Source organism: Peromyscus maniculatus, chromosome 12 (genome assembly GCF_049852395.1).
Source record: "Peromyscus maniculatus bairdii isolate BWxNUB_F1_BW_parent chromosome 12, HU_Pman_BW_mat_3.1, whole genome shotgun sequence".
NCBI lineage: Eukaryota > Metazoa > Chordata > Mammalia > Rodentia > Cricetidae > Peromyscus > Peromyscus maniculatus.
This window is the reverse complement of record NC_134863.1, coordinates 81,204,265-81,230,984: the sequence shown is the minus strand read 5'-3', so window position 1 is coordinate 81,230,984 and position 26,720 is coordinate 81,204,265. Positions and strand designations below refer to the sequence as shown.

At 50.5% G+C, this 26,720-nt stretch overlaps 1 protein-coding gene across 7 annotated transcripts in view; it reads right to left on the bottom strand.

Moving 5' to 3' along the window:
- Positions 1-1,496: 1,496 nt before the first annotated feature.
- Itsn1 (intersectin 1) overlaps positions 1,497-26,720 on the bottom strand; it is a 188,927-nt gene continuing 163,703 nt past the window's right edge. For 6 of the 7 annotated variants that reach the window (XM_076549204.1, XM_076549206.1, XM_076549207.1 and 3 more), the window contains 10 exons: positions 25,254-25,360; positions 19,504-19,687; positions 16,615-16,713; positions 13,486-13,653; positions 10,099-10,311; positions 8,502-8,623; positions 7,265-7,347; positions 6,892-6,975; positions 6,278-6,451; positions 1,497-3,410 (listed from right to left, as the gene is read on the bottom strand). In XM_076549204.1, coding sequence (XP_076405319.1) covers positions 3,262-3,410; positions 6,278-6,451; positions 6,892-6,975; positions 7,265-7,347; positions 8,502-8,623; positions 10,099-10,311; positions 13,486-13,653; positions 16,615-16,713; positions 19,504-19,687; positions 25,254-25,360 — 1,383 coding nt within the window. In that variant the 3' untranslated portion in view covers positions 1,497-3,261. Of the gene's footprint in view, positions 3,411-6,277; positions 6,452-6,891; positions 6,976-7,264; positions 7,348-8,501; positions 8,624-10,098; positions 10,312-13,485; positions 13,654-16,614; positions 16,714-19,503; positions 19,688-25,253; positions 25,361-26,720 lie in introns of those variants that run through there. The other variant, XR_013043866.1, reaches the window with a different exon arrangement.

Sequence of the window (26,720 nt, the reverse complement as noted above, 5' to 3'; positions counted from 1 at the left end):
CCCTGTCTCCGGAAAACAAGCAAGCAAACAAAAATGTAGTGAGCAATGGGAGGGATCCATTGATCCGGGTTCTCTTAGATTTTCTTTTTCCAGTTAAGTTCAGGTCAATTCTCCCAGATGAAATCCTTATATACCAAAGTCATATTTTTGTTTATAAATATGAAAACAGCTGAGCACAGTGGCACATGCTTGTAATTCCAGCATGTAGGAGGCTGAGACAGGAGGATCTTAAGTTCAAGGCCAGCTTGGGCTATGCAGTGAGATCCTGTCTCAAAACAAGGAAGGAAAATGCCCATTTCCCATTAATGTTCTTTGGGGAGAGAGGTTTCTTGTTTGCTGTCCACGGATAGGGACATATTATACAAACAGTTGACAATGGCATCCTTGCCCAGTTTCTCTAGCATTCCTGGTGACTCCAGTCTAGAAAGATCTCTTTTGTTCCAGCTAGGGTAGACCTAGACCCGAACGAATTACATATGTCTCCAAACTCTTGTGGACACGGCAAACTAGTCCCAAGAGATAAAGTTATCTATCCACTTTCTAGGGGGACAAAATATCAGCCCTGCCTCAGAGACCAGAATTGACCCTTTGGGACAATGACCCACGAGGAAAGCCCAGTGAAGGAGCTTCCGTCCTCAGAGTTCTCAGCATCATTCTCAGGACCAGAGCACAGTCACTTTCTAGGAAAGCCCCTTCTGAGGGAGAGGTCAGTGTGGGAGGTACTGGCAGTGTGGCTCAGAGAAGAGGAATGCCTCTGGGAGGGGGCATGTTTGAAGGGCTAGCTCAGGATGCCAGGAGGCATAGCCTGGGCAAGCATTCACAAAGCAAGCGGCTGGGACTCAGATTCCTTTGTTGGCAAGGATACGCCATTCGTATGAAATGGAGCCTGACTGTTCAAAGAGAAGTTAAGGAGTCAAGAATCAAGGGTTTGAGACTCTGTGTCACCCATGGGTCATAGCAGCACTCCATCTCCCCAGCAGGACTCTGGAGTCACAGCTGGGTCTGAAGGTCAGCCCAACTCATCCAGAAGTACAATCAGTCATGACAAATGACAACAGTAGATACAAGGACACTAATCCCGGGACAACCCCAAGGATGTCCAGGAGAGTCACCTGGGGGAAAGACCCACAGACTGCATTTTCGTGCTATAATCATGGAATTCTACGAGTAAGCAACCTACAGGGGTCACCACACATGCCTCAGCCTTCCTACGGGAACGTTGACGTTCAACGCTAACCTGAAAAGAAAGTAACGAGGAGAAAAAGGCTAAGGGACAGAAAGGAAGGGGCTGGGATGGGGACCCAACTCTAGCCAATCGCAACTGAATACTTGTTTTTCACACTATGGGAACATGTCCTTCATCAATATACCGAGCAAAGCCTCCTGGTTAGAGAAACAGGGAAGCATGACCTACAGATCTATTTATATGTTTCATTTAGAACACTTTCTTAATAACACACACACACACACACAAAAAAAAAAAAAACACAAACGTGAAGTGTTTTAAGAGTGTTTTCTGCTGGGAAGTGGTAAGCCAATGCATGCCTGATGTTAAACTAAGTCTATCTCATGTTCAGTTGAAAGCTGTTAACTGAAGAGCTTATTGGTGTGATTCAAAAAAATAGGTATGTCTGTTGTTCTTGATACAAAAGTCAACACTATCTTCAATAAATAAATAATAAGTGTTTCTCAAAAGTATGAAATGTAAACTTTGTTGTCCTTTCCCACATACATTTTTTGAAAAATCACTTGAAACACATACATGGACAGAGAGAGACCTTTTGGGAGGAGATCACATGAAGCATTCAGTTGTCAGCAGAGTGGCTATTCTGCCACGGAGACACTATCATTTATAAGATACTTCTAGAACCCTAGTTCGATCCTGGGGACCTACAGTAAAAAAGAACACCACCTACCACAGGAAAGCCTGGCCCCGGGATCCAGAGACATGCAAAGAACACATCATGACCACAGACTGGGAGTGTGAGGATGCCAGCACAGGAACAAAAGTTGGCCCACACTTGTCATTAGCAAATCAAGTTATCTAGTTAACCAACCTATCTCTTAGCACTTAAGGAAAAGAAAACCTAAAGCATTCAAACAAAAACTTGGTCCACACACTCCTGACTCTAGCAAAAAAAGTTCATGTGTTTCTATTATTAAGAAGTTGGTGTGTACGCCCACGAAAGCTTGGGAAGAGTTTCCCATCTTCCTACCCCATGTGTGGGGCTCACATGTTCCCAAGGTCTTCCCCGCCACCACCAAGTAATGGATTTTCTTAGCATCTCTCCACACCTCCCAACTCCATCCTGAATCCTTTCTCTTTCAGACTTCATCCATCTAAGGCATGACTTCCTGGGGTGACCACTAAAGACAGCTTGCTGTTGAAGTTTCCCGCAACAGTCAGGATCCAGTGCATTCAACCACAGAATCAGCTCAGGCTGGTCACCAGACAGGGCTCCTCAGGACCTCCAAGCCCAAAGACAATGTTCTGATAATAGTCAGCAACCAGGACTCCATGATGTCCTTGAGCCTTCCCAGTGACCCGAAGTAGACCTAACGCATCAGGACCGAACGTCACAGATGAGCTTCCAGAACCATCCTCCAAGCACACCTTGAACCACCCCATAGTACACCAGTGCCTTTTCACTGATAGACTCTAGTTGAGGTCTGAAGTGGTCTAATGCACACTCGAGAAACTTCCGGTAACAGCTCTCCAGAGAGCCAAGTCAGTGTCTGCTCCAGGAGCCATTGTGCCCAGCATTCAGTCCAGGGCCCCATTTCCCAGGGGGAGCTGGACGCCAAAGCAGCAACGATTCCTTCACTTAGTTCAGTCAGACTAAACACACCACGCACGGGGCATCATCGGCCAGGTAGTCTACAAAGCGGCTTGTAGAGGTGAGAAACAGGAGGCCTACACAAGTTCTCCAAAATACAGTCACTGCATTTATAAATCTCTTTTATCGCAACCAGACCCACACTTCCAGCCCAGGGACAGAGCCGGGCTCCCAAGGGAAGCTAGTTGAAGGTCATGGATTTCAGAGACTCTAGAAGCCATGATGAGACCTGTAGTGAAGACAAAGGAAAAGGGAATTTGGATTCATAAAATGGGACATGGTTTGAAGGGCAGGATTGTCGAGAACTAATTCTAGTAGCCCTGAGGGGCTTCTGTCCATGCTGTCCCCGTTGGCCCGTGGCTGACCACCAGACAGCGTGGGGGGCCTTGAGAGAAGGAAGTCCTCTATGATCATCCCAGGGCTGCTATGGCTCATCAAACAATTGCAGGTCAAGGCGAACCACAATCTCTCCCGTGGGAACCTCGTGCAGCAGAAGACACTTCGTAACGGGCCCTTTGGAGCCCTGGTCTTTCTTGATGTCAGCCACTCGGATCTCTGTCCGACCCAAAAAATCTGAAAGGAGAAAAAGCAAAGCATGCTCAGAAAGAGCTCCTTGTCTCCTAGGGGCACACTCATGACACTGGGACTCTCTAGGGCGTGGCCAGGCTCCACCTCTTCAAAGACCACTGAGAAGACCAGCGCTAGCCTTTCCAATTGACTTCCCCATGGAGTTGTCAATGTGCTGTGATATTTCACTGCTAAAAAAACCAAAGAAGGTTTTTAAACATTCTCAATAAAACAAAACAAAGTATATCCAAGATGGAGGGTATACCAACTACCCTGACTTATTGTTACACATTATATGCATTTATTGCGATAACCCTGCGTCTATTTTAAAATATATTAATAGGGTCAAGGAGATGGACCAGTCAGTAAAAACACTTGCCTTGCAGGCACAAGGACATAAATTTGATCTCCAGGGTCCATATTTAAAAAGAAAACCAGGCATGGGCTGGAGAGATGAGAGCACATGCTTCCCTTCCAGAGGACCTGAATTCGGTTCCCAGCACCCACATGGTGGCTCACAATCACTTGTAACTCCAATTCCATGGGATCCAACGCCCTCTTCTGGTTCCCATGGGCTCCTACATGCATGTGGAACACACAAACTCACACAGGCAAACACACATACACTGTTTTTAGACCTGGGCAAGCAGCTAGAGGGGTCACCCGATATGGTTCTTATCTAGAACACATTAGCCTGGGATTCAATTCCCAGCAAAAAATAAATAAATAAATAAAGCCATGTATGGTGGCATAGACCTGTCACCCCAACACTGAGGAGGTAGAGACAAGATGGACAGCTAGCTGAGCCAATCAGTGAGCTCCTGGCCAATAAGATAGTCTACCTCAAACACAATGTAGACAGCTCCTTAGTGATCACACCCAAGTTTTACATACACACACACACACACACACACACACACACACACGAGAAAGAGAGGAGAGAGAGAGAGAGGAAGAGAGAGAGAGAGAGAGAGAGAGACAGAGAGAGAGAGAGAGAAAGAGAGAGAGAGAGATGCTGCTCTTCCAGAGGACCTGAGATTCAGTTGCCAAGTACCACATGGAGTAGCTTACAACAGCCTGTACTGCTAGCTCCAAGGGTTCTGACGCCCTCTTCTGGACTCCACATGTACCTACACTCACAACATACACACATACACATGACATACATTCACACACATTATATACATGTACTTTGTTTGTTTGTTTGTTTGCTTGTTTGTTTTGAGATAGGGTCTCTGTATATAGCCCTGGCTGACCCGAACTGTCCAGGCTGGCCTCGAACTCACAGAGATCCCTCTGCCTCTGTCTCCTGAGTGCTGGGATTAAAGGTGTGTGCCACCATAACTGACTGTACCTCTTTTTTTTTTTTTTAATTCTTATTCCAAACTTTGACTTATTAGGGTAGAGGCTGATAATAGAGCCCAGTGGCTGAGACCCCAGAGCTCCTAGACATGGTGTTCTGGTCACATTCTGATGTGCAAGCAGCTGCAAGGCCGTCACTAGGCAAACTGACAAGGCATAACTCATACGAGATCATTTATATTAAAAGTACTAAAAGGGCTGGGCAGTGGCGGCTCGCACCTTTAATCCCAGCACTTGGGAGGCAAAGGCAGGCGGATCTCTGTGAGTTCGAGGCCAGCCTGGTCTACAGAGAGAGTTCCAGGACACCCAGGGTGATTACACAGAGAAACCCTGTCTTGGAAAAAGAAAAAGAAAAAAAAACAAAACAAAAACTACTAAGAGGGAGGGGAAACTGTGGTTGAGATGTAAAAATAATTAATTTTTTAAAAAAAGTACTAAGATATGAAAGCCTCGTGGAGCCTTCTCAGCTCGGCCCACACAATGCCAGCGTCAGGCCCTGGCTTTCAGCTTATGTTCCTCTGATGATGACTGAGACTTTGAGCTTTAAACTCAGACTCTGATTTTGATTTGGCTGAGAGAGTGTGGCTTTCTGGGTTCACTGGCCAAAAATCGCCCCAGAAAGAGAAAGCAGCTTGAAGGGAGGACATGTTCCACACAACGGAAGCTTCTCAGGTCTCCGGTGGGCTACCAGCTGACTCTGAAGAACCCATTATGGGCTAACACTCTTCTTGCTCCACTAACCAGCCAGCTTTATTCCCTGTCTTTTACATTTTTTGGGGTTTTTTTTATTTGTTTGTTTTGGTTTTTTTCTAGACAGGATTTCTCTGTGTAGCTTTGGAGCCTGTCCTAAATCTCACTTTGTAGACCAGGCTGGACTCAAACTCACAACGATTCGCCTGGCTCTGCCTCCCGAGTGCTGGGATTAAAGGCGTGCGCCACCACTGCCCGATGTCTTTTACATTTTTAACAGGGTCTCCTTACATAGCCCTGCTGGCTTCATACTCCTAATTCCTGCCTCAGCCTCCTGAATGCTGTGATTATAGGTGGGACCCACCAAGGATGGCTCTCTCATCGCTTTTTAAAACATTTACGTATTTATCTTGTGTGTGTATGTGCACACGCCATGGCATGTGTTGAGTCAGAGGGCAACTCACAGGAGTCAGTTTCCCCCTTCTGCTACGTCAGTCCGAGGGATCCGACTCAAACCATCAGGTTTGGCAGCATGTGCCTTTACTTTCTGAGCCTTGGTGATAGTCAAGGACAGAAAACCAAACAAAGTACATAGAGGTTCCTAGGCTGCCCCTCCTCATAGCCGCCTGCGTTGGAAATCGGACCAATGTCTAGTTTAGTGATGTGACCAGCTCAAGCTCCAGCAGCTCCTGCACCACGCCAGCCTGGCCTCTCAGGAAAGCCCAAGTTTCGCCGGGCTCGGGTTCTCAGGTAAGGAAGCATGGACCCCTATAAGATGGTAGGCAGGACCAAGGGAGCCCCGAGGGCCATTTTCCACTCACCATCAGGTGAGAACTGGTCCCTCTCGAACACGGTGATGCAGAGAACCTCCTGCTCCAGGTCTCTGATGAAGAACTGGCAGTTGGAATTCCACTTAGGGTTCAGTGTGTCCTGGATTGTCTTGGTGATGTGGCATTGAGAGCCCATGGTCACCTCACAGTATGGGTTGCTCTTTCCTGGAGTGAACAAAAGCCCCTGCCAGGTGGGACACATTTCATTTCCATCCCCCTCGACCTTGGAGAATTAACAGGTGGGAAATCTGGTGGGCACACCCATATTTTAGTATCACGTCTAGAAGAACAAATCCGTTAGCAAGGCTCAAAATCAGATCCCTATCTGTGTACCTACGTCACGTGTACTATGCCACATGTACTATGAATGAGGCCTCTCAGGTCTTCCTGAAAAGCAAGACAACGGAAAAGAATTGATAAAAATTATGTGTGCTCATATATGCATACACACACATATATATGGTACTTTGGCAAGTGCTAGAAAAACCAATGCCCGCGGGAAATTTACACAAGAAATAGCATACGTGATGTCAAGTTGGCTGCGGGGGGGAGGCAGGAAACACCCCAATACTCTAGAGTGCCTGAGTGGAATTCATGGCCCTTACCATGGGATCGACAGGGCTTCAGTTCAATGCCTTCTACAACGTTCACCATCAACCTTCCAATACCGGTTGCCCGCTGGGAACGGACTGGACCGCAAGGAAACAACACAAAATGCTTCGTTTCACGCTCGCTTTGACGCCCTCCTCTCCCCAGCATGCCCACCGTCTGTACCGAGCATCTGCCCCCACTAGAAAGCAAAGCCCCCTCCCGCCTCTTGCTCTCGGAATCTGCCCGTCATCCGTCATCCAGCGCCCCACCTTGCTCCCACCTTCTCTGCGCATGCTCGTGTTCCAGCCCCGGAGACACTGGGACAACCCCGTGGCTCTCCCACCCAGCCTCTTGGGCCCCGATGCACTCTGCTCAGTGGCACGTTACCCAGGTACGCCTTCTCACGCTTCTTTTTCTCGGTCTCTATGTAGAGCTCAGAGGCAGCTTTGATTTTCTGCACCCAGGCAGTCCTTGGACAGGAAAAGACAGAATGTTGCCAAACAGACCGCTCGGAACAGAACGGGCTTGGGGTCTGCTCAAATTCTGTTTCCAGAACTCTTTTAACTTGGTTTATTTGAATTTAACAACAAAGGCTCAGAAAAGAAAGACTGATTCTTATTACATGATGCTAATAATTATCTCTATCATCAGTAAGAAAGGCATTTTTTTTTTTTTTGAGACAGGGTCTCATACAGTTTAGTTAGTCTAAGCTGGTGGTGAACTCACTAAGTAATCAAGGATGACCTTGAACTCCACCCCCTGCCTTCACCTTCTGAGTGCTGGGATTACATGCACACACTTCTGTAACTGGTTTATGGGGTGCTCGGAATTGAACCTAGGATTTTGCGCACTTGAGGCAAGCATTCTATTACCCGAATCACAGCCCTGCCCATCAGCAACAGATGTACTCAAGATCTTCGTGTTTCCCATGAAGAAAGTCTAATAAAGGCTGGAGGAGGGATAGGCACACGGCTCTTCTTCCTCCCTCACCCAAAGCATCGCATACTTGGCGGACCCACGAAGACAGAGGGAAGAACCACTTCCCGCAAAGCACACAGCGGGAGGCGCTTTGGCGAGCGGGTTTTCTCTGGGTGCCATATGCACAAGTAACTTTAGCCAATCTTCTTGCCTGGCACGAATATTCTTGGGAATGTTGTTGGCCTAGTGTCAAGCTCACTCTTGAGAAAGTGATCTGTTCCATTTGGCTCCAGGATAGTCTAAGATAAGACTGAAGCAAAACACCGGCAACCCAGAGACCCAGATTGCTGTCCCCGGGTGCTGGGGGCGGGGTTAGTCTCAAATCACTGTCCAGTAGGTTTCTATCTCCTGGGAAACTTGGGGTGATCTAAGCAGCTCTGGATTACCTCAAAGGCTGCTAAGCATTTTGAAAGAAAAAAGGAGAGAGAGAGAGAGGAAAGAGAAAGCCCCGAGCAAAGCTGATTTCAGTCCATTTTATTTTGAAAAACATCATCCCAGATGTCCAACTTTTGAGAAGTTCTAAAAGGTAGTGTGTATAATCCTTCCCTGCACACAGAGGTGGTAGAACTGCGGCTGGGAATGCTGGGGCATGCTGGGCATGCTGACAAGTGGCCGGCATCCTGTACTGGGGAGGGGCGGGGCTTACCTTTCATTTATGCTCTCCGCTCGGAGGGTGTAGACTCGGTCGATGTGGGAAATATGGAAGATGGGTTCATCTCCAGAAGGGTCGGTGGGCAATTTTACTAGAACCTCATTTAAGAAAATAGGCTGTAACGTAATAATAAAAAAGGTGTCACAGAACAAAGCAGGCGCTTTGTGTGTTCACCAAGCTCTGAGTGTGCAATACGAGCACATACGTGAGTGCATGCCTGCCTGTGAACGTCAGTAAACTACACTGAGCATGTGAATGTGTGGAGTGAGACCCGGTAACCTAGGGGAAGGCTGTGGTTCGAGGGTGTAGTTCCGTGCACAGACTATACCAGAATACAGATTTTATGTGCAAACTAACTTTTTAATGTATAAGGGTGTTTTGTTTGCACGAATGTCTGTGCACCAAGTGTGCAATGCCCACAGAGGCTGGAAGAGGGGGGAATCAAGTCACCTGGGACCGGAGTTACAGACGGTTGTTGTGAGCAGTCATGTGGGTGCTGGGAACTGAACCCGGGTCCTCTGGAAGAGCAGCAAGCGTTTCTAATCCCTGAGCCATTTCTCCAGCCCCATTGGTACTGACATTCATATAAAGCTACGTTCACTTTATAGGTACCTTTAAAGTCCTTACAAGGAGGCCCTAACGGGTCTGTTTCCCTGCACTGCATCCTAAACGGCAGTCAGCATCTAAGAGAGTCTCTCCCGGGATTTCCATACGAAGACGCTATCAGTACTCCACATAATCACATCACTGTCTCCCCAAATAAAGCTAACCGCTGCTCCCATGAGAACCCTTGAGGAAAGACACCCCCACATAGGCGAAGTTAGGAAATAAGTCTCCCACGGCTAACAGCACACAAACACAGTCCTGCGTGCACGGGACCCGGTATTCTGCTCAGAGGAGCCTTCCACACGTTGAAGCGAACGGGAAGGGCACAGATGGTAAGAGTTTGTCAGGGCATCTGGGGCAGTTGTGGAAGGGGCAGGGGGTACTCGGGGTGGCCGTGTTATCTGTTCACGTGTGTGAAGTGAGCCATGATTTTGCCTGTCACATGGGCAGTGGGGGTCCCCCAGTAGGATTGTGTGAACAAAGGTGGGCGTGGACAGTCCTCTGCTCTGCCGGCTCCTCCCCTTACTCTATCCTAGCTCCCCCCCTTGCCCTATCTTGGCCCCTCCCCTTACTCTATCCTGGCCCCTCCCCTTACTCTATCCTAGCTCCTCCCCTTGCCCTATCTTGGCCCCTCCCCTTACTCTATCCTGGCCCCTCCCCTTACTCTATCCTAGCTCCCCCCTTGCCCTATCTTGGCCCCTCCCCTTACTCTATCTTGGCCCCTCCCCTTACTCTATCCTAGCTCCTCCCCTTACTCTATCCTAGCTCCTCCCCTTGCCCTATCTTGGCCCCTCCCCTTACTCTATCTTGGCCCCTCCCCTTACTCTATCCTAGCTCCTCCTCCCAGCCCCTCCCCTTTCTGTCTTAGACCCACCCCTTACTCTTAGCCCCTCCCCTTCGCTTTCTACACACTGTGGTACCAAACCCTTCTGAAACGGGCTTCTTTTGGAGACTCCCTCTTCCTGCGGCCTGGCACGAACCTTACCGTTTTGTACATTTTATACTGCAGGTTAGATTTGGGGCTGAAGACTTTGTCGGTGCCGGAAGAGCCTAAGGGCTTCGTGATTTGGGTCAGCAGGAGGAAGTCGTTGAAGAGGAAGCCGTACAGCTCCTTGTTGCTCTTGGCCTTGTACAGCTTCCCACTGTGCAGAAACTTGCGTGGCCCCAAGCAGTTGGTCACCGAATTGAACACCAGTTGCTAGAAAAGGCAACCAGACAGGGAGAAGGCGAGGTGAAGGGAGTCTTGTTTTTGTTTCTCGGTCTCGAAGTATGAACGCTGGACCCCCGCGGGGGGCGGGGGGTCTGAATCCCACATACAAGACAAGAATGGTTCTGAGGATCCCGGCAGCAGCTGGCCGAGCCAAGAAGGCAAAGGCTCGGGGTTTCCGGGTTCAATTCTCAAGGCCTTTCCGCGGGGGCTTCGCTCTAATCTCAGGGTGGGGTGGGTGTGTCCCTCCCTTCATTTACTGAGAAGTGGGGCGTCAGGAAAAAGCTGGCCCACTAGCTCCCCTCTTGGCTATCTGCTCCATGTGGGGTGCTACACCCAAGTAACAGCAAGAACCAGCTCCAACAGGAAATCCCCACAGGGCTCAAATAGCCCTCAGTGGTCTGGAAAGGGGCAGCATCCATGTCTAAGTTCGTGGACAGATGCTGCTTTCCCAGATGCACAGTCCAGACCCCAGGACCAGGGGGGCTGCAAAATTTGGGGAGCCAAGTGACCCCTCAAAACCCTCCCCAACAGTGTGGTGCATGCTGAGTCTCACGCCACTTACTAGTTTAGAAACTCACCAACACTGAGTCACAGCTGTGAATGCTCGTGTGTGGCCCCGGGATCTCCCCAGGGGCTGTCCTCTCAGGCCAGCCCATGGCCCAGTTACCTTATGTGATCTGCTCAAGAGAAAATGTCTCTCCAGATCATGATCACAAACACACTTCTCTGAGGAAAATACCTGGAGAGAGGCCATGGAACTCACAATAAATGTCCCCAAAGAGATGTTGGTGGCTACCTGTCCACCTCCAACGTGGGAGACAACAGTGATTTGGTGACCAGAGACCTAGAGGTGACAAGGAAAGTCTATTCTCCTTCAGTTTTGGGTCTAAGGATGGACGACTTCTAATCTCCCTGCCGAGGCTCTGAGGGAGCCTGGAAAGTTGATGTTGACAGGCCAACAGGAACTCTCTTGACCGGCAGGGAGGACTAAACTGATCTCTAGGCTCCTAGCAAAAGCACAAAGCAGCCTCATAATCTCTCCAATGTAGGAGACACTTTTTTTTTTTAACGCGATGAGTGTTTTGCCTGATTGTGTGATTGTGCACCACAGGCATGCCTGGGATCAGTGGAAGCCAGAAGAGGATGCCCCGTCCCCTGGAACTGGAGTTACAGATAGTTGTGAGGCACCCTGTGAGTGCTCAAAACTGAACCCCGTGTCCTCTACAAAAGCAGCCAGGACTCCCAACGGCTGAGCCAGCTCTAAGGCCCTACGGGTCCCAATCTTTCTTTCTCTCTCTTTAAAATGTGCTTGGGGTTGACTACTGAACAATAACATAGGAGCAGATAAGAAATGATTCCTTGTGCCAGGTGGTGGGTGGCGCACGCCTTTAATCCCAGCACTCGGGAGGCAGAGCCAGGTGGATCTCTGTGAGTTCAAGGCTAGCCTGGGCTACAGAGTGAGTTCCAGGAAAGGCACCAAAGCTACACAGTAAACCCTGTCTCAAAAAAACAAAAAACAAAAAACAAAAACAAAAACAAAAACAAAAAAGAAAGAAAAAAGAAAAAGAAATGATTCCTTGTATGTATAAACGAATGAGCCGGCCAGCGGAAGATTGCCCTTGGGCTCTAAGAGGAGGACCCACAGCCACCACTTGGGCTTCCAAAAGGCTGCTTGTGAGCTGGAGCACACCTTCCTGAAGAGGGCAGATGTGGGGCATGGGGAGGACACAGTGAAGGTGTTCTCCCATGAGTGAGAAACCATGAGAAGGATGGTGAGTGAGACTCATTCTCCCTGGGCGTTTTGGAAAACTCTAGCAATCTGTAAGTACACATGTGTGCATGAGTGTACACATATGTGTCTGCACACCCATGTGCCCCAACACAGAGAAAACACAGGCAGAGTAAGAGTGAATGTGAGCGACAGTGAGAGTGTGAAAGACCAGCAAAGACGAGCGCGTGGCTTAGAAATCCAGATGACCCGTCAACACAAGCTTTTCAAAAAGAGCAAACTACAAAACACCTTTAAAATGAAAGGCAGTCAAAATATAAATAAACTAAGAGGAAATGTGCAGAGCCTCAACAAAGCAGAATGAAAACAAGATTATTCCAAGATCAAACTCCAGAGGCAGCGTCAGCCCTGAGTCCCCTGTGGACCCGCTGACAGGTGGATCTGAGGCTGAGGTGAAGGACCGAGCCGAATGGCTCTCCTGATGAAGGCTGACCGGACAGGTTAAGAACAAACCGAAGTGCAGAGAACTAAGCAGGGAAACTTTGCTGGTTTCCGCTTTGGTGAGTGGAGCGAGCAAGCTGCCTGGACTCTGTGGCCACTGGGCAGCTCTCCTCACACCTGTGCCATGTGATCCCCAGATTCCCTCTAAGGATAACACAGGGCGGCCTGGGTAGCGAGCCACTCAGGGGAAATGCAAGCCTGAGCAGCAAAGATACACACAGGGGAAGTTTCAAAAACAACTAGCTCACAGTCAAAATTCACAATATAGTATGGAGCTGAGAGTGTGGCTCAGTAAATTAGCATCTAACCGTCATGCACGAGGCCCTAGGTCTGAATGCTGGTACAGAAAAAAGAAAAAAACTCACAGTACAGATAGGAAAATAAGGCATGCTGAGTGAGAGCTGTCAGAAACCATAGGCAAAAGAATGTGACCCTTAGATAATGAGACTATCAGATATTGAAATATGGGCTGGAGAGATGGCTCAGAGGTTAAGAGCACTGACTGCTCTTCCAGAGGTCCTGAGTTCAATTCCCAGCACCCACATGGTGGCTCACAACCATCTGTAATGAGATCTGGCGCCCTCTTCTGTGTACACAATAAATAAATAAATCTGAAAGAAAAAAGATAATTGAAATACACATGAATATGCTTAAAGTGTGTTAAGAAACAAATAAGAAGCATGAACATTTGAACAAGGAACAAGACACACAAAAGAAACTGGGACATTCAAAAAAATAAATAATTTTTGGCAATGGGAAATGATATAATGGAAATTAAAAATACTCATTGGTTGTATTGGCGAGCAGATTAGCGGCTGAAGGGAGAATGAGCCGTGGGCCAGAGCAGAAAGTGACAGCCACTTGACTCAGTCCTCCTGTGCTGCCTGCCCCCGGTCAGCTAAGGGTCCAGGTCCCGGCCAGCGGGCCACTACCTCAGAAAGGCCTTCACACTGCACGTGGGCTTGGATCCACTCCAGCCGGTCCGAGTTCTCCTTCTCTCGCACCCCCTCGTTCACCTGGGAGCACAGCTCTTCTGCCTTCTCCAGGGCATGCTTCAGGTGGCTGTGGTCAGGGTGGTTTTCAGGGGTGTTTTCTAGGATCTGCGTAGGAGAACAAAGGAGAGCAGCAACAGCCTGGTCAGGCCACTTCCCCCGGCGGGATGGACCTGGCTCCATCGTCATGGAAGCCCTCCTTTCCTGCACGGTGCCCACCACAGCCGTTACCCAGAGGGTCATGGCAACTCCTTGTGGACTCTGGAGTAGCCTTGGGCTCAGCAGGGGCTGTGTGTGCTGCAGGAAGACAACGGGTGGGCCCGCCCTTGAGTCTTTAGCCCAGCCTCATACCCTTGAATGTCCCAGAGCAAACCGTGACCTGCCCCGCAGAATTCTGATGCCCAGCATGAACGCTAAACCACACGAAGACACCCGAGACCTTCGGTGGCATACGGAACAGGGCAACCAGAGGGACTCGGAATTTCTCTTCAAAGATCTTCACTCTGTTTCACAAAGAAGGGAACTCAGGAAGAGAAGGCAGGCCTCCCTGCTGGTGGGCCGCAGCTGCTCTTCCCTGGCTCCCTCGCCTGAGGGAACCAAGGAGGAAATCGCGGTGTTGGAACTGAACAGAATCCCATCAACTCGTGAGGGATGGTCTACTCACAAGTGCGTAGGGCCCCTTAAGGTGGGGTGGGTGGTGGCGTGCACCATGCACTCCTGTCCCCTAGAGAACATGCATGACTGTCTGTACGCACCTGTGCATCCCGGAAATCAATTCAGGTGGTTCCCCTGAGCAAATAGGTATGTTTTGTGTATGTGTGGGGACACACGTGTGTGTATGTATGTGTGTTCTCTAGTGAGGGAGGGCACCCTCAGCTGTCATCCCTCGGGAGCCATCTTCCTTGTTTGTGAGACAGAATCTGTGGATGGCATCTGGGGTTCACCAGTTAGGTTAGAACAGCTAGGCTCCCCGACCAGTGCCTCCCAGTGCTAGTTGGTGTATGCTACCATGTCCTGCTTTTTACGTGGACACTGAGGCCCCAAGAGCTTTTCTGGCTGAGCCATCTCCCCAGCCCCCAAATATGATTTGGTTTTGGTTTTGGTTTTTTACCCTGAGCAGACCTTTCCCAGCTAAATGCAACAGCACTGCCTTTATCAGGTTGTTTGACGGGCTGGATATCTCCCCAGGCTGGGGTGCACAACAGAAATTAAACAGTTTTAATAGCTTCCCGGCACAGATCTACCATGTTTATTTAAGGACTTTCCTTACTGAGCATGTGTCCTGGATTAAAGTTTTCTTTTATAATGTGACGACTCTAGGTTTGGGGGCCAGAAGATGGCTCGTTGGTGAACACACACTTAGCATTCTGCCCTCACTCCGGCTTCATGACTGCACATGCGCAGTTCAGGGTCTTGTGTCTTATGTCATCAGTGTGCGCTGGACTACGTATGCATGGTCACACAATGCACCTCAAAAAGCTGGACACAGACCCCTACCCTCTCTCTCTGCTCTGCTCCCCTCTCCCCCACCCCACCATCTATCTCTCTCTCCAGGCCTGGCTCTCCTCTCTCCCTCCCCCCCCCTTTCCCTCCTAATAAAGCCCTGAAAACTAACACTGGTCATGTCGTGACCGTGGCCTCTCCACGTGGGGACCAGCGCCGTTTATCAGACTTTTCGCACATAAAGTCTTGTTTTGGAGCCATGCTAAGAATCCTCCCCCCTCACCATTATAAAAACATTTAGTCTTAGGGACCGGGGAGGTGGCTTAACACTGGCTGCTCTTCCAAAGGACCTGGGTTCAATTCTCAGCTCTCAACACGGCGACTCACAAAAATAACGGTGACTCCAGTTCCAGGGGGTCCACTGCCCTCTTCTGGTCTCTGCAGGTACTGCGTGCATGTGATACGCAGCTATGCATGTGGGCAAAACCTCACAAAGCAAATACAAATAAATCTTTGAAAAGCTCAGTCATCATCCTTGCCCTGGTCTCCGTTCCATTGCGCCAGCTCTTGGGTCTTCCTCTTATGCTCTGCAGAGCAGCACCTGTGTCCTAGTAATGCTAGTGTGTGTTTTCCTTTTAAGTTTGTGCCTCTTGGTTCCTGATTTTCACTTTTCTCCCTGTTGGTTAAACCCACTTCAAAGGCTTATTTCCAGCGTCAGTGCATATTGAACACAGAGGGCTAGGAGAGAAGACACTGCCCAGGTGAATGAACTCAGGGAAATATATGCTACTGTGTGGTGTGGGATGGAGCTGGGTTGGGCTGAGGCTTATGTGGGAGGGAGCTGGGTTACACACGGGAAGCCTGAACAAATGCACAAAGTGTACCTCATGGGCATGTGTGCTTGAGCGTGTGTGTGTGTGTGTGTGTGTGTGTGTGTCTGTGTGTGTGTGTGTGTGTGTGTGTGTGTGTGAGAGAGAGAGAGAGAGAGAGAGAGAGAGAGAGAGAGAGCGAGCACCCACGTCCCAGAGGAACCGTGAGCACACCTGTTCCCACAGCTAGGTTTCTGAATACTGCTCTCAGATAAAGGAAGCAATTTCTACCTCCCTGGGGAACCAGGCTTCCTTCCCCTCTGGCCCTGTGGCTCAGAGGGCAGCTGAGTCTGCAGCTCATTTCTGGGTGTGGACACTGAAACGCTAATTCTGCTTTCTCTGGAACTGGCTTTCTTGAAGGCCAGGAGGAAAACAGGTGTATGGTTGGGGAGGAGCATCAGGAAATGGCTTTTCCCAAGACAGGCGGTAGGAACCATGTTTCTCTCTCTCTCTCTGTTGCTCCAAACTCCTTGCAGAGGCATCGTGCCATCGTTGGGAAGCATCAAGGCAGAACTCTCGTCCTCTGGCTTGGAACCCATTTGAAGGCTGTTTTTTTGTTAGTCTTTTCCACCCAGAACCACCTTTTCCCTCCCAGGTACCAAGCAGATGGCTTCGGCACCCTGTGGGCACATGACTTCCACATGACAACCCCCAGGTGCACTGGTTGGGAAATCCACTTCTGCCTCTGGCCACTTCTTGCTCCCTCCGGCTGCCTTCAGCCCCCGCTGCCTGCAGAGGCACAGGTGTCTGTACTTACGTTTTTAATGATCAGTGGGTATCTGGTGACACGCTGCATAGGTTTCAGGATAAAGCTGGACAGTGGCATCCCTTTGCACCGAGGGTCCATTGCCAGTCTCTGAAAGAGGAGATTTTTTTTTTTAAATGTGCTTTAGAAATCTGCAAAAATCCACAATCAGTTACATTACACGTGTCATTTAGGACTCCCTGCCCATTACCCATCCGTTTGGATAGTAACGGAGGAGCCTGGAGTTGTAAGGCGTGGTCCAGCTGTCATGGTCCAGGCTGACACCATTTGCAGAGATGGGAAGGTGGGGTGGTTTGGAAGAAAATGGCCCCCAAAGGGAGCGGCACTATTAGGAGGTGTGGCCTTGTTGGAGGAAGTGTGTCACTGTGGAGGTGGGCTTTGGTGTCACTGTGGGGGTGGGCTTTAAGGTCTCATTTATGCTCAAGCCACACCCAGTGAGACAGTTCGCTTCCTGTTGCCTGCGGATCAAGATATAGGACTCAGCTCCTTCTCCAGCACCACGTCTGCCTCCACCATGTGGCACCGTGACGACAATGGACTGAACCTCTAAAACTGTCAGCCACCCAATGAAATGTTCTCCTTTCTAAGATTGCTGTGGTCACTGTGTCTCTTTACAGCAATAGAAACCCTGACTAAGACAGATGGGGACCTTCAGATGCGGCCTATCCACACCCTGCCTCCAGACTCAGTATACCTTTCCCGAGAGGAGATTCTAGCTCCAGAATTTCTTCCAGATGTCTGAAAACCTTTGAGATATCCCAGGGGTCCAGGAGGGTCAAATACTACTCAATGAGAGTGAAAATCCCACTGAGTGCCAGAGAAGCCAGGACTGATGTAATTATCTGGTTTCTCGGGTGTTTCTAACTCCTGTGCGGGCCTCAAGGAGCTCCAGGCAGGGCTGGATGGCGGAGCCGAGACCTGAGGACTGAGACTCCAGTCTCGGGTGGTCCTTGCAGTATCTCCTCACCAGTGGCTCTTGGTGTCTTTCCTCTTACCGCTTTTTTTTAAAAAAAAAAAAGGCATTTATTTATTAGTTATGTGTGTGTGCACATGCGTGTGTCCCTGTGTGTTTATGTGTGCCTGTGTATGTGTATGCATGTGTACACGTGTGTGTGGGGGGTGCACATGGAGGTCAGAGGGCAGCTCTGGGCATCTGGTTCTCACCTACCTTCTGGGACTGGCACTCGGGTCTTCACGCTTGACCAGCAAGTGCTCTACCCTGAACCATCCTCCAGCCACCCAATCTCCCACCACTTTGCCAACTCTAGCAACCCCTCCAGTGGACAAGAGTCCTTCTTCTACCACAAAAAGGAGCACCTCGCCTGCAGCAATAAAGATGTCTGGGGTCCAGTTTGGTGCTTTAGGCACAGACATCTGGGGTTCTGGCACCCCAAACCATCAGCCCCTGGGCCTGGTGTCAAGTTGTGCTCACCATCAGTTTGGAAACATAGGAGGCCAAACTCCTATCAAGCGAAGCAGCAGCGGTTAGGACGGGAGGGGAGGGCCAGCAAGCCCCCGCCCTGACGCTGGAACAGGGAAGGACTCATCCTGCCCTTAGCCGGAAGCTGAGCTCTGGGCTGAAGTTACAGCGGCCTGTGGTGCTGGCACCCTGGCATCTACCCTCCGTCTTCGCCTCAGCCTCGGCTCACTTCTCACTCTTCTTTGCCACCACGGCTCTCCTCAGAATGCCTCAGTCACTGGCTCGCATAGCAAAGCACTCGATGCAGAGAAACACCAGAGCAGAGCAGAGAACACTGTGCATGTGGAGGCTCTGATCAAGACGTCAGCACAGCGGTACCTCACTGTGACGATTCAGGGAGCAGGATTCCTGAGGTGAGGATGACCCCCCCCCCCCCCCGCCTCCCCCACCCCAAAGCCTGGGGCACAAAGACTTGCTGCTTATTTAGCAGGAAATACCTGTTTTTTTTTTCTCTTTTTCCTGAGAGAGGTAAATTTTGTTTGAGTACCTGCTGTGACTCCGCAGTGACCCGCTCTGAGCAACACCAAGGCGGAGACCTCTAGCAGCCTTGGCACCACCAGCTCCACAAATGTCCCCTGGTGGATGTGGCTCTCTAGACCCTGCTAGCCCTACAACAGGGCTGTGGCATGTCAAACTGAGTCCCACGGGCTGCCCAGAGCTCAAGCCCATCGTGACTTCCCACTGGAAAGGAGTTTGGATGGCTGAGCTTGGCACACACGGACAAAGGAAACCTCAGCTGAGGAACTGTCTCGATCAGATCGGCCTGTGGGACATTTTTTAATTGCTAATCGGTGTCGAAGGGCTTACTGCACTCTGGATGGCACAGTCCCTCAGAAGGTGGGCCTGGGCTGTGTAAGGAAAGCGGCTGAACCGGAGCCACAGAGCAAGCCAGTGAGCTGCGTTCCCTAAGACCTTCAGCCTCTGCCTCCAGAGCTCCCGCCCTGGTTCCCCTCGATGACGACGACGACGACGACGACGACGACGACGGACTATAACCTATAAGCCAAATAAACTCTTTCCTTCCCCTTCGATCAGAGTGTTCTATCACAGTAACAGGAAGCAAGCCACAACCGGGGTGCAGGGGCCATGGGGACCCTGGGTGTTCCCTCTGTGCAGAGAACTGGGAATACTGATGCTAACTTAAGGGCCCCCGTCTACACGGGCCAAGAAAATGAAATGAAGGCGTTAGACACGCCTCTCAAAATACCACGGACACCTGGAGAAAGCATATCCCAGAAGCGATTTCAAAGCTTCCAAACCTCTCTGTCCAGCTCTCCTGTGCAAGCAAGCATACCACCACTCAAGACTTCCATGCATCCCCAGCGGCCTTTACTGGAAAGATGCTTTCAGACTTTTGATGAACCCCTAACACATCAAGACGGCAGCCCTGGCCTCCTTACTTTGACGAACTCCTTGAAGTCCGGAGCCCCATCAGTCTTCTGCTGGATGAGGGCAGCCCCATTGAGCTGGCAGCTGCAGAAGCGGATGTAGGGCTGCATGTGTGGCAGCTGGGCGCTCAGGATGTCACCGATCATCTTCACGGGCATCTTCTCTCCTGACATCTTCTTGCGGACTCTCAGCGCCCTGCATGGGAACATGGAAGGTGAGTTGCCTGCCTTCACTCTGTCTGGCAACACCCCCACACTGCCAGGCTGCAGAGAAATGGAATGGATGTGAGGGTCACAGACCCGAGCGCCACTAAAGCATCTATTGGGGAGACGAGGGACAGAGAAAGACATGAGTCTAGTATGACAGAGAGAGATCGCCTGGGCGGCTTTCTTCAGCTGTAGATGTAGCTGCTTGCTACATCTGTCTCCTTTCTTTAACAACTCAGAGAAGGCCCCATGTTGCCGTCCCTCAGCATGCATTATCTACCGTGAAAGTCCAAGGCTGGCTCAGTCTGAGCAGTGTGCCCATTCCTGGGACCCTCATCTTCTGAGGGAAGTTAACGTCACAAGGGGGAGGAGAGACTAACTTTCCATCGCCACGAACAAAACCTCATCGTGTTTCTCAAAGTTTCCCAAAGTTGGATAAAAATGACCATGGGAAGTTCTTCTCCTGCCCATGGCTCCGTTGATGTGTCTAATTAAGCTGATTAGGTAAACAATCATGAAAAATAAAATGAGCACAAACAGTTTCTATCCTGAAAGCTGGGAAAAGCTGCTGAAGGGACAGGGGAGTGTCTGTTCTGGGTCTACCCTCTGCGTGCAGTGTTCAGGGCCACGGCAGCCGGACGGGGCACCCTTCCTTCCAACCCTGAAGTGTGCAGCTTAGCAGCACATGGAAGACGCTCAACTTCTACGTGGCAAGGATAACAATATACAGCTGGGCCGAGACCACATGTGAGGCTGAGTGTTCAACAGCCCTAGTGATGACGGGGGTGGATGGGTGGGTGGGTGGGTGGGTGGGTGGACGATGGTGTACATGATTTCAACACAAGGCTGGGAGGTGTCCCTGTGAATTCTTGTGAGTACTTTCATGGTCACACTGGAGAAACCATGAGGTGTGGGTAAGGCTAAGCAATCCCAAAGAGGTTCCACAATCCACGTCTCCAACTTTAAAACATCAGGCCATTTGCTTTTCTTTCTCTCACATTTTTTTTTTCCAGTTGAAGAAATTTTCCTTGTCTTCCAGCCAAGGGGACTTGGGAGACAACAGGTCACATAAGTGATCAGCAATCTCCCTTCTAGCCCATGCGCCCATGGGGCAGGTCGGCAGTGGCCACCCAGGGTGTGGGAACAGCAGCTCTGTGTCCTCAGGATGGTCCAAGGGACTCTGGAGGGGTGGTGTGGAGCATCCCTGAAGAACTGCTCAAGCATTAGCCACTGGTAACTTTGGAGGTTGAGAAACGAACAACCATGTCACGAACTGCTAAGACCCCCTCAGTCCATAGTTTCCTCGAAAGCAGCTTTTCTGGGAGGATTATACAAGGGCTTTCCCCCTCTTCCTCCTCCTTAAATGATGGGGGAAGATGAGAAAAGTTGGGTCTGGGAGGCAAAGCTGTGTTCACAGTCACCGTCTCAGGGTGCTGTCAATGCCCGGGTCCTGATAATCTAGTCTGTCGTCCTGATAGAATCAAGCTGTCTAACCAAGAAACCAGCTTGAAATCATGGCCTGGCTTACCACCTACGAGGCTCAATTGAGAGTCTCTTTCTAGAATGTTCTACTGCATAGGACAGACATGTGAAGTAGAGGGTGATCCAGTGAGCCACTTGTCCTAACCACAGCCCCGAGAGTAAGTACTAGGCCCTCTGGTGAGCAGCTACCTCATAGAAAGATCTGCACACGAGAGGCCTTGGGCCACAGTGGGAGTGGTCAGCTAAGAACATGCAATTCACAGAGCGTTCACTAACGGCTGACAAGACATCCGTGGCTCCACTGGATGTCCACAGACTGAGTGGACAGGGACAGTCGGTGTCCTAGCATCTATTAATGCTTCCCACACACTGAACACGTTCTTTTCCAGGCCAGTCATTATCATGGCTCACAGGGTTCAAGGCTGGGTAAGACTGTTGCTTACTCTTCTCCCCAATTCTGTTACATAGAACCTTCTGGCACTCTGAAAGCTAGCCAGCAGGGATAGATCGGTACCAACTTGATTTCTCTGTCCTGTGACTCAGATATATGTGGTCTTCAGCAACACGGTCTATCATCAGATTCTGGAGGACAACAATATGTCAACTTGACACAAGCTGAAGTCACCTGAGAGGAGGGGGCCTCAATTAAGAAACTGTCTCCATGTTATCATTGGGCTGTAGGCCATTTTCTTTATTAGTGATTGATTGGGGAGGGCCCAGCCCATGGTGGGTGGTGGGTGCCGTCCCTGGGCTGGTGGTCCTGGGTTCTATAAGAAAGCTGGCTGAACAAGCCATGAGGAGCAAGCCAGTAAGCAGCACCCCTCCATGGCCTCTGCATCAGCTCCTGCCTCCGGGTTCCTGCCCTGCTTGAGTTCCTGTCCTGACTTCCTTCAGTGATGAACAGCGATGCTGAAGTATAAGTCAAATAAGCCCTTTCCTCCCCAGATGCCTTGGTCATGACTAAGAGAGTCACCTGCCTGAGTCAGCTGCCGTGAACCAGGTTAAAGGGAAAACAAAGGACTTGTGACTCTGGACACTCTTCCCACGAGGGAAGGCAGAACTCGTGGAACGCCCTCACCGAGTCTCAGCACACGCGCGTGAGGGCCAGACGCCCTGAGTGTCCTCCTCGACCTCTCTCCAGCTTGTTTCTTGGGACAAGGCCTCTCACTGAAGCTCCCTGATTCAGCCAGACTGGCACATCAGAGAGTCCCAGGGACTCTCGGTCTCTGTCCCCCAGCTCTGGTATTCTAGGTCCACGTATGTCTTTAACAGACAATGCTGATGTCTATTTTCAAACCATCCAATCCTTCGTGTGCAATGCTCGTAGGTTTGGGGAGAAAGAGCCGTTATTCCCAGGTGGCAGGCAGGCAGCCTCCCTCCAAATGCGGTGACTACCCAGCCTCTCCCCTGGGCTCAGGACCCACTCTCTGTACTGAGTGTGAGCCAGGAGCATGTGGTGTGAAGGCCTCTGGAATATGAAGGCATAGGCATTGTTGTACGACCTGGGCGTGGTTTGAGCACTGCCACAAAGACCCAGTCCGGGGAGCTTGGGATAATATTGGGGAGGCGGAGCCTTTCATAGGCAGTTGGATCATCAGGTGCACTACTGTTTGTAATGTGCGTTATATTGATAAATTGTCCTGTGTAAACTCCCTGAGAAGTTGACCTGAAAACAAGGTTGGCTCCCCCATTTCAGACCCAGGTATGTTCGTCTCAAAGTCTTCCTCAAGACCTCTTGTCTCGGGGTGTGCCTGGCCCCCTAACTCTGTGGCTGGGAGGGAAGAGAAGAGCCAAACAGCCCAGAGTAAACAGTGCCCTTGAGGACAGCCAGGAGGTGAACCACCTCCCACAGAGGTCACCACTGTTCATCCCGAGGTCTGAAAGTGCCTGCCGCGGGAGGGGAACTCCAGCTGCCACCTCGGCGTCCCCGGTCAGTTTTCCTGGATGCTGTGGGAGTCCGAGTTGATGATGTCAGCTCTCTCTGTTGTTTGTTCTTGGAAGTCTCACCAGAGGGGACACTTGGCTCTAGGCAGTATCCAGAACTCCAGCTGGCCTCAACAGGGCTTCCTCAGCTGTTTTCTGCTAAGATATCGTGAGCACCTGCTTTCGTGGGGTTTTGCTCCCCCCCCATCTCTCCTTTCTAAGTATCTACCTGCCTCTGGCTCTTTATTCATTTACCTTGGCTTGCTATATACTTAATAGATTCATTCATTCAAGACCAAAAGTATGGATGCTGTGCATCACTCTGGACCATGCGGAGCGTCCTTTGAAGGGTCTCTTAGGACCCTGGTTAATTCCTTTTACAGAAAGCTGTTCCAAAAGAACGAGCCACGGGGCTGGAGAGATGGCTCAGAGATTAAGAGCACTGGCTGCTCTTCCAGAGGTCCTGAGTTCAATTCCCAGCACCCACATGGTGGCTCACAACCATCTGTAGTGAGATCTGGTGCCCTCTTCTGGTGTGCATGAATACATTTAGGTAGAACACTGTATACATAAGAAAAAGAGAGAGAAAGAAAGAGAGAGAGAGAGAGAGAGAGAGAGAGAGAGAGAGAGAGAGAGAGAAGAAAGAAAGAAAGAAAGAAAGAAAGAAAGAAAGAAAGAAAGAAAGAAAGAAAGAAAGAAAGAAAGAAAGCAAGCAAAGAACGTCAGACCCCCCTGGCCGGCCACATGACCCCTTCCTTATCTGCTGTGAGGCCTTCACCTAAAGGCTGGTGTGCTAAATAAACATTTTTTTTCTTCATTCGGGGAGAAGATAGCCTCAGGGTTTTTTTGTTGTAGCCGCAGAAAAGGGTAATAAAACTGCTATTTTACAGATGCGGACACAGCGGCCCAGAGACTGACCGTAAAGCCACCCAGCCAAAGGCAATGCAGCCAGAGGATAACAGTGAGATGAGCCCAAGGGTCGGCCAGCCCACCTGTCCTCTCAAAGCTTCCCCCGCGTGAGCCTCGGTGTGGAGGGAGCCGACGCCTCGCTTACTCCTTCACGCTCACTTCTCTACGCCTCCTGGCTTCATCTCCCCAGTCACTCCTGCTCAGACCCAGGGACCTGAAGCCGCTTTACACAGGGGCTTCCTGGTGACCCCACCACAGCGACCAGGAGTGAACAGGGACATCTGGGAAACTGTCTGGAGTGCTCAGTCATGGAGAGGGAGGCTCTTGCTCCCAACCGCCATGTCCTGCGCCCTGGGGACCAGAACTTAGGCTGCTCTCTAGTAAGTGACGTCATGCATAAGGCCTTGTGACATAGATTTGGGGTTCTGATGGTTTTGATTTTGTTTTTAAAGAATTGAGGGAATCTGCCGGGCGGTGGTGGTGCACGCCTTTAATCCCAGCACTTGGGAGGCAGAGGCAGGTGGATCTCTGTGAGTTCGAGGCCAGCCTGGTCTACAGAGCAAGATCCAAGACAGGCACCAAAACTACACAGAGAAACCCTGTCTTGAAAAAACAAACAAAACAAACAAACAAAAAAGAATTGAGGGAATCTTTATGGTCTGATTCAATCCTCTAAGTGTGTAGATGGGGAAACTGAGGCCCAAAGAGGTGAGGTCTGAACCCAGGTCCCTTAGCTCTGGCCCTGCAGCAGTCTCGGCACACTACACAGGTATAAAGTATGAGTGACCTCAGACAGCCGCAGGGACCCTCCTGAGGTACTTCTTGTGTTTGGTGGGTACCATTCCACACGCCATCTGCAGCCCAGAGCTTCAAGGGACAATCAATGCTGGGAATCCAGGTCCAAGGTTAGGCCCTGGAGCTAGAACTGCTCCACCCCCAAGGATAGAGCCAGCCAATGACCAGGAGCCAGAACTTTCTCAGCTCAGGAAATTCTGCAACCATAGTCAGGGCAGGAACCGTCCGTCCGTCCGTCCGCAGAGGCAGTCCCTCCCCGTTGTGAGGAACCCCTAGTGTATTTCCAGAAGGAAAGAGAGCACAGAGAGGTGACGGCACTTTGAGAGGCAACGAGCTGGGGTGGGGTGGGGGCAGAAAGAGACACAGGGTGGCATGCGTGAGGGACAGACGGACCACACAGAGACGCTGGTGCACATGCCATGGAGGGTAGAGAGGGAAAGGCTTACTTCAGCAATTTGATATTACACATAATCAGCTCCTTCCAGTTAACAAAAATCATAGCAACCTCTTTCTCTGTCAGCAGCTCAGACTCCATCAGCGGTTTCTGAAAGATCTACAGGTGTATAAAACGAAGCCGTTCAGAAAGCAAACGGTTAGGTCAGCACACACACTGTACATACACACACACATGTACACACACACACACGTGTACACACACACACACACGCACGCACGCACGTACACACACGTACACACACGTGTACACACACGCACGCACACACGTACACACACACGTGTACACACACATGTGTACACACACATACACACACGTGTACACACACACGTGTACATACACACACGTGTACACATGCACGCACGCGCACACACACACACACACCTGCACACTCAGGTTTGTTTAGCATGAGGGAGCGGACTCAGACTGCACCTTCTCCTGGGGGGACAAGTGTTTAACCAGGGGAGCCCGGAGGAGGAGGAGGAAGAGGAAACTTAGCTCCACCAACAGGAAGCCAGCAGGCTCCTGGACCGGCATGCTGCCGTGGTGCGGCCTCACCTGCCCGCTGTGAGGAAGGGGCCCAGCAGGACATGGGAGTTTGAGGGTGCCTGTGGAGATGTGTGACCCCCTGTTTACACCCAGACAAGCCATGGGCATGCTCAAGGCTAGCACGGGCTTGAAGCGGGTGGTATTGAGAGGACGATGCCATTCTCTTCCTGGGCTCTGTCCTCTAAGAAACAGCCCTTCCCAGGCTCTGGGTGGGTGGGCGCATAGCTCATAGGTAATCACAGATCTCGGTGTGGACTCCATGCGATCGAGCCCCTACCCACCAGGCAGTGCTTAGTACCTGGGGCAGAGGCTCCTCGGAAAGGTCTTTGGACACGGACAGTTTGTCTGGACCCTCGGGAGCCTTATTCTGCATGAGTCATTAATCTGATGGTGAACTGGGTAATGTCCACACAGGATGCCACATCTAAGTGGGTGACACTCATACCTGCACACTGACCACATACTTAACAGCAGGCAGATGTCTTGAGACAACACAATTGGGAAACCCTTGTGGGTTAGCATTTTAGCCCAAAACTCCAATCGCATCAAGCAGCTGAACACTATCCCTCCGGGATGTGTGGATGGACATCCACAGATTCATGCCGCTTGCTAGGGGTACAGGCTTACAAGCTATGACAGGACTTTTCACAGTGAAGGTGACCCTCAGGTCCAGCTCCACAAAGCTACTTCCTGGCAAGCCCACTTCCTGACGTGGTGACTCTCACTGTGCATGGGTAAAAAGCCACCTTCTTTTAGCAGTTTTTATTACAAACTCCATCACCCCATCCTTTTAGACAGAGCGCCAAGGCCTTCGCTGGCTACCCACAAGGGTAGCCATCTCAGGCCAGCAGTCCCGTGGAGCCATGAGAGAACATACCTTCATGCTCAGCCATAGTGGCAGATTTTCTCA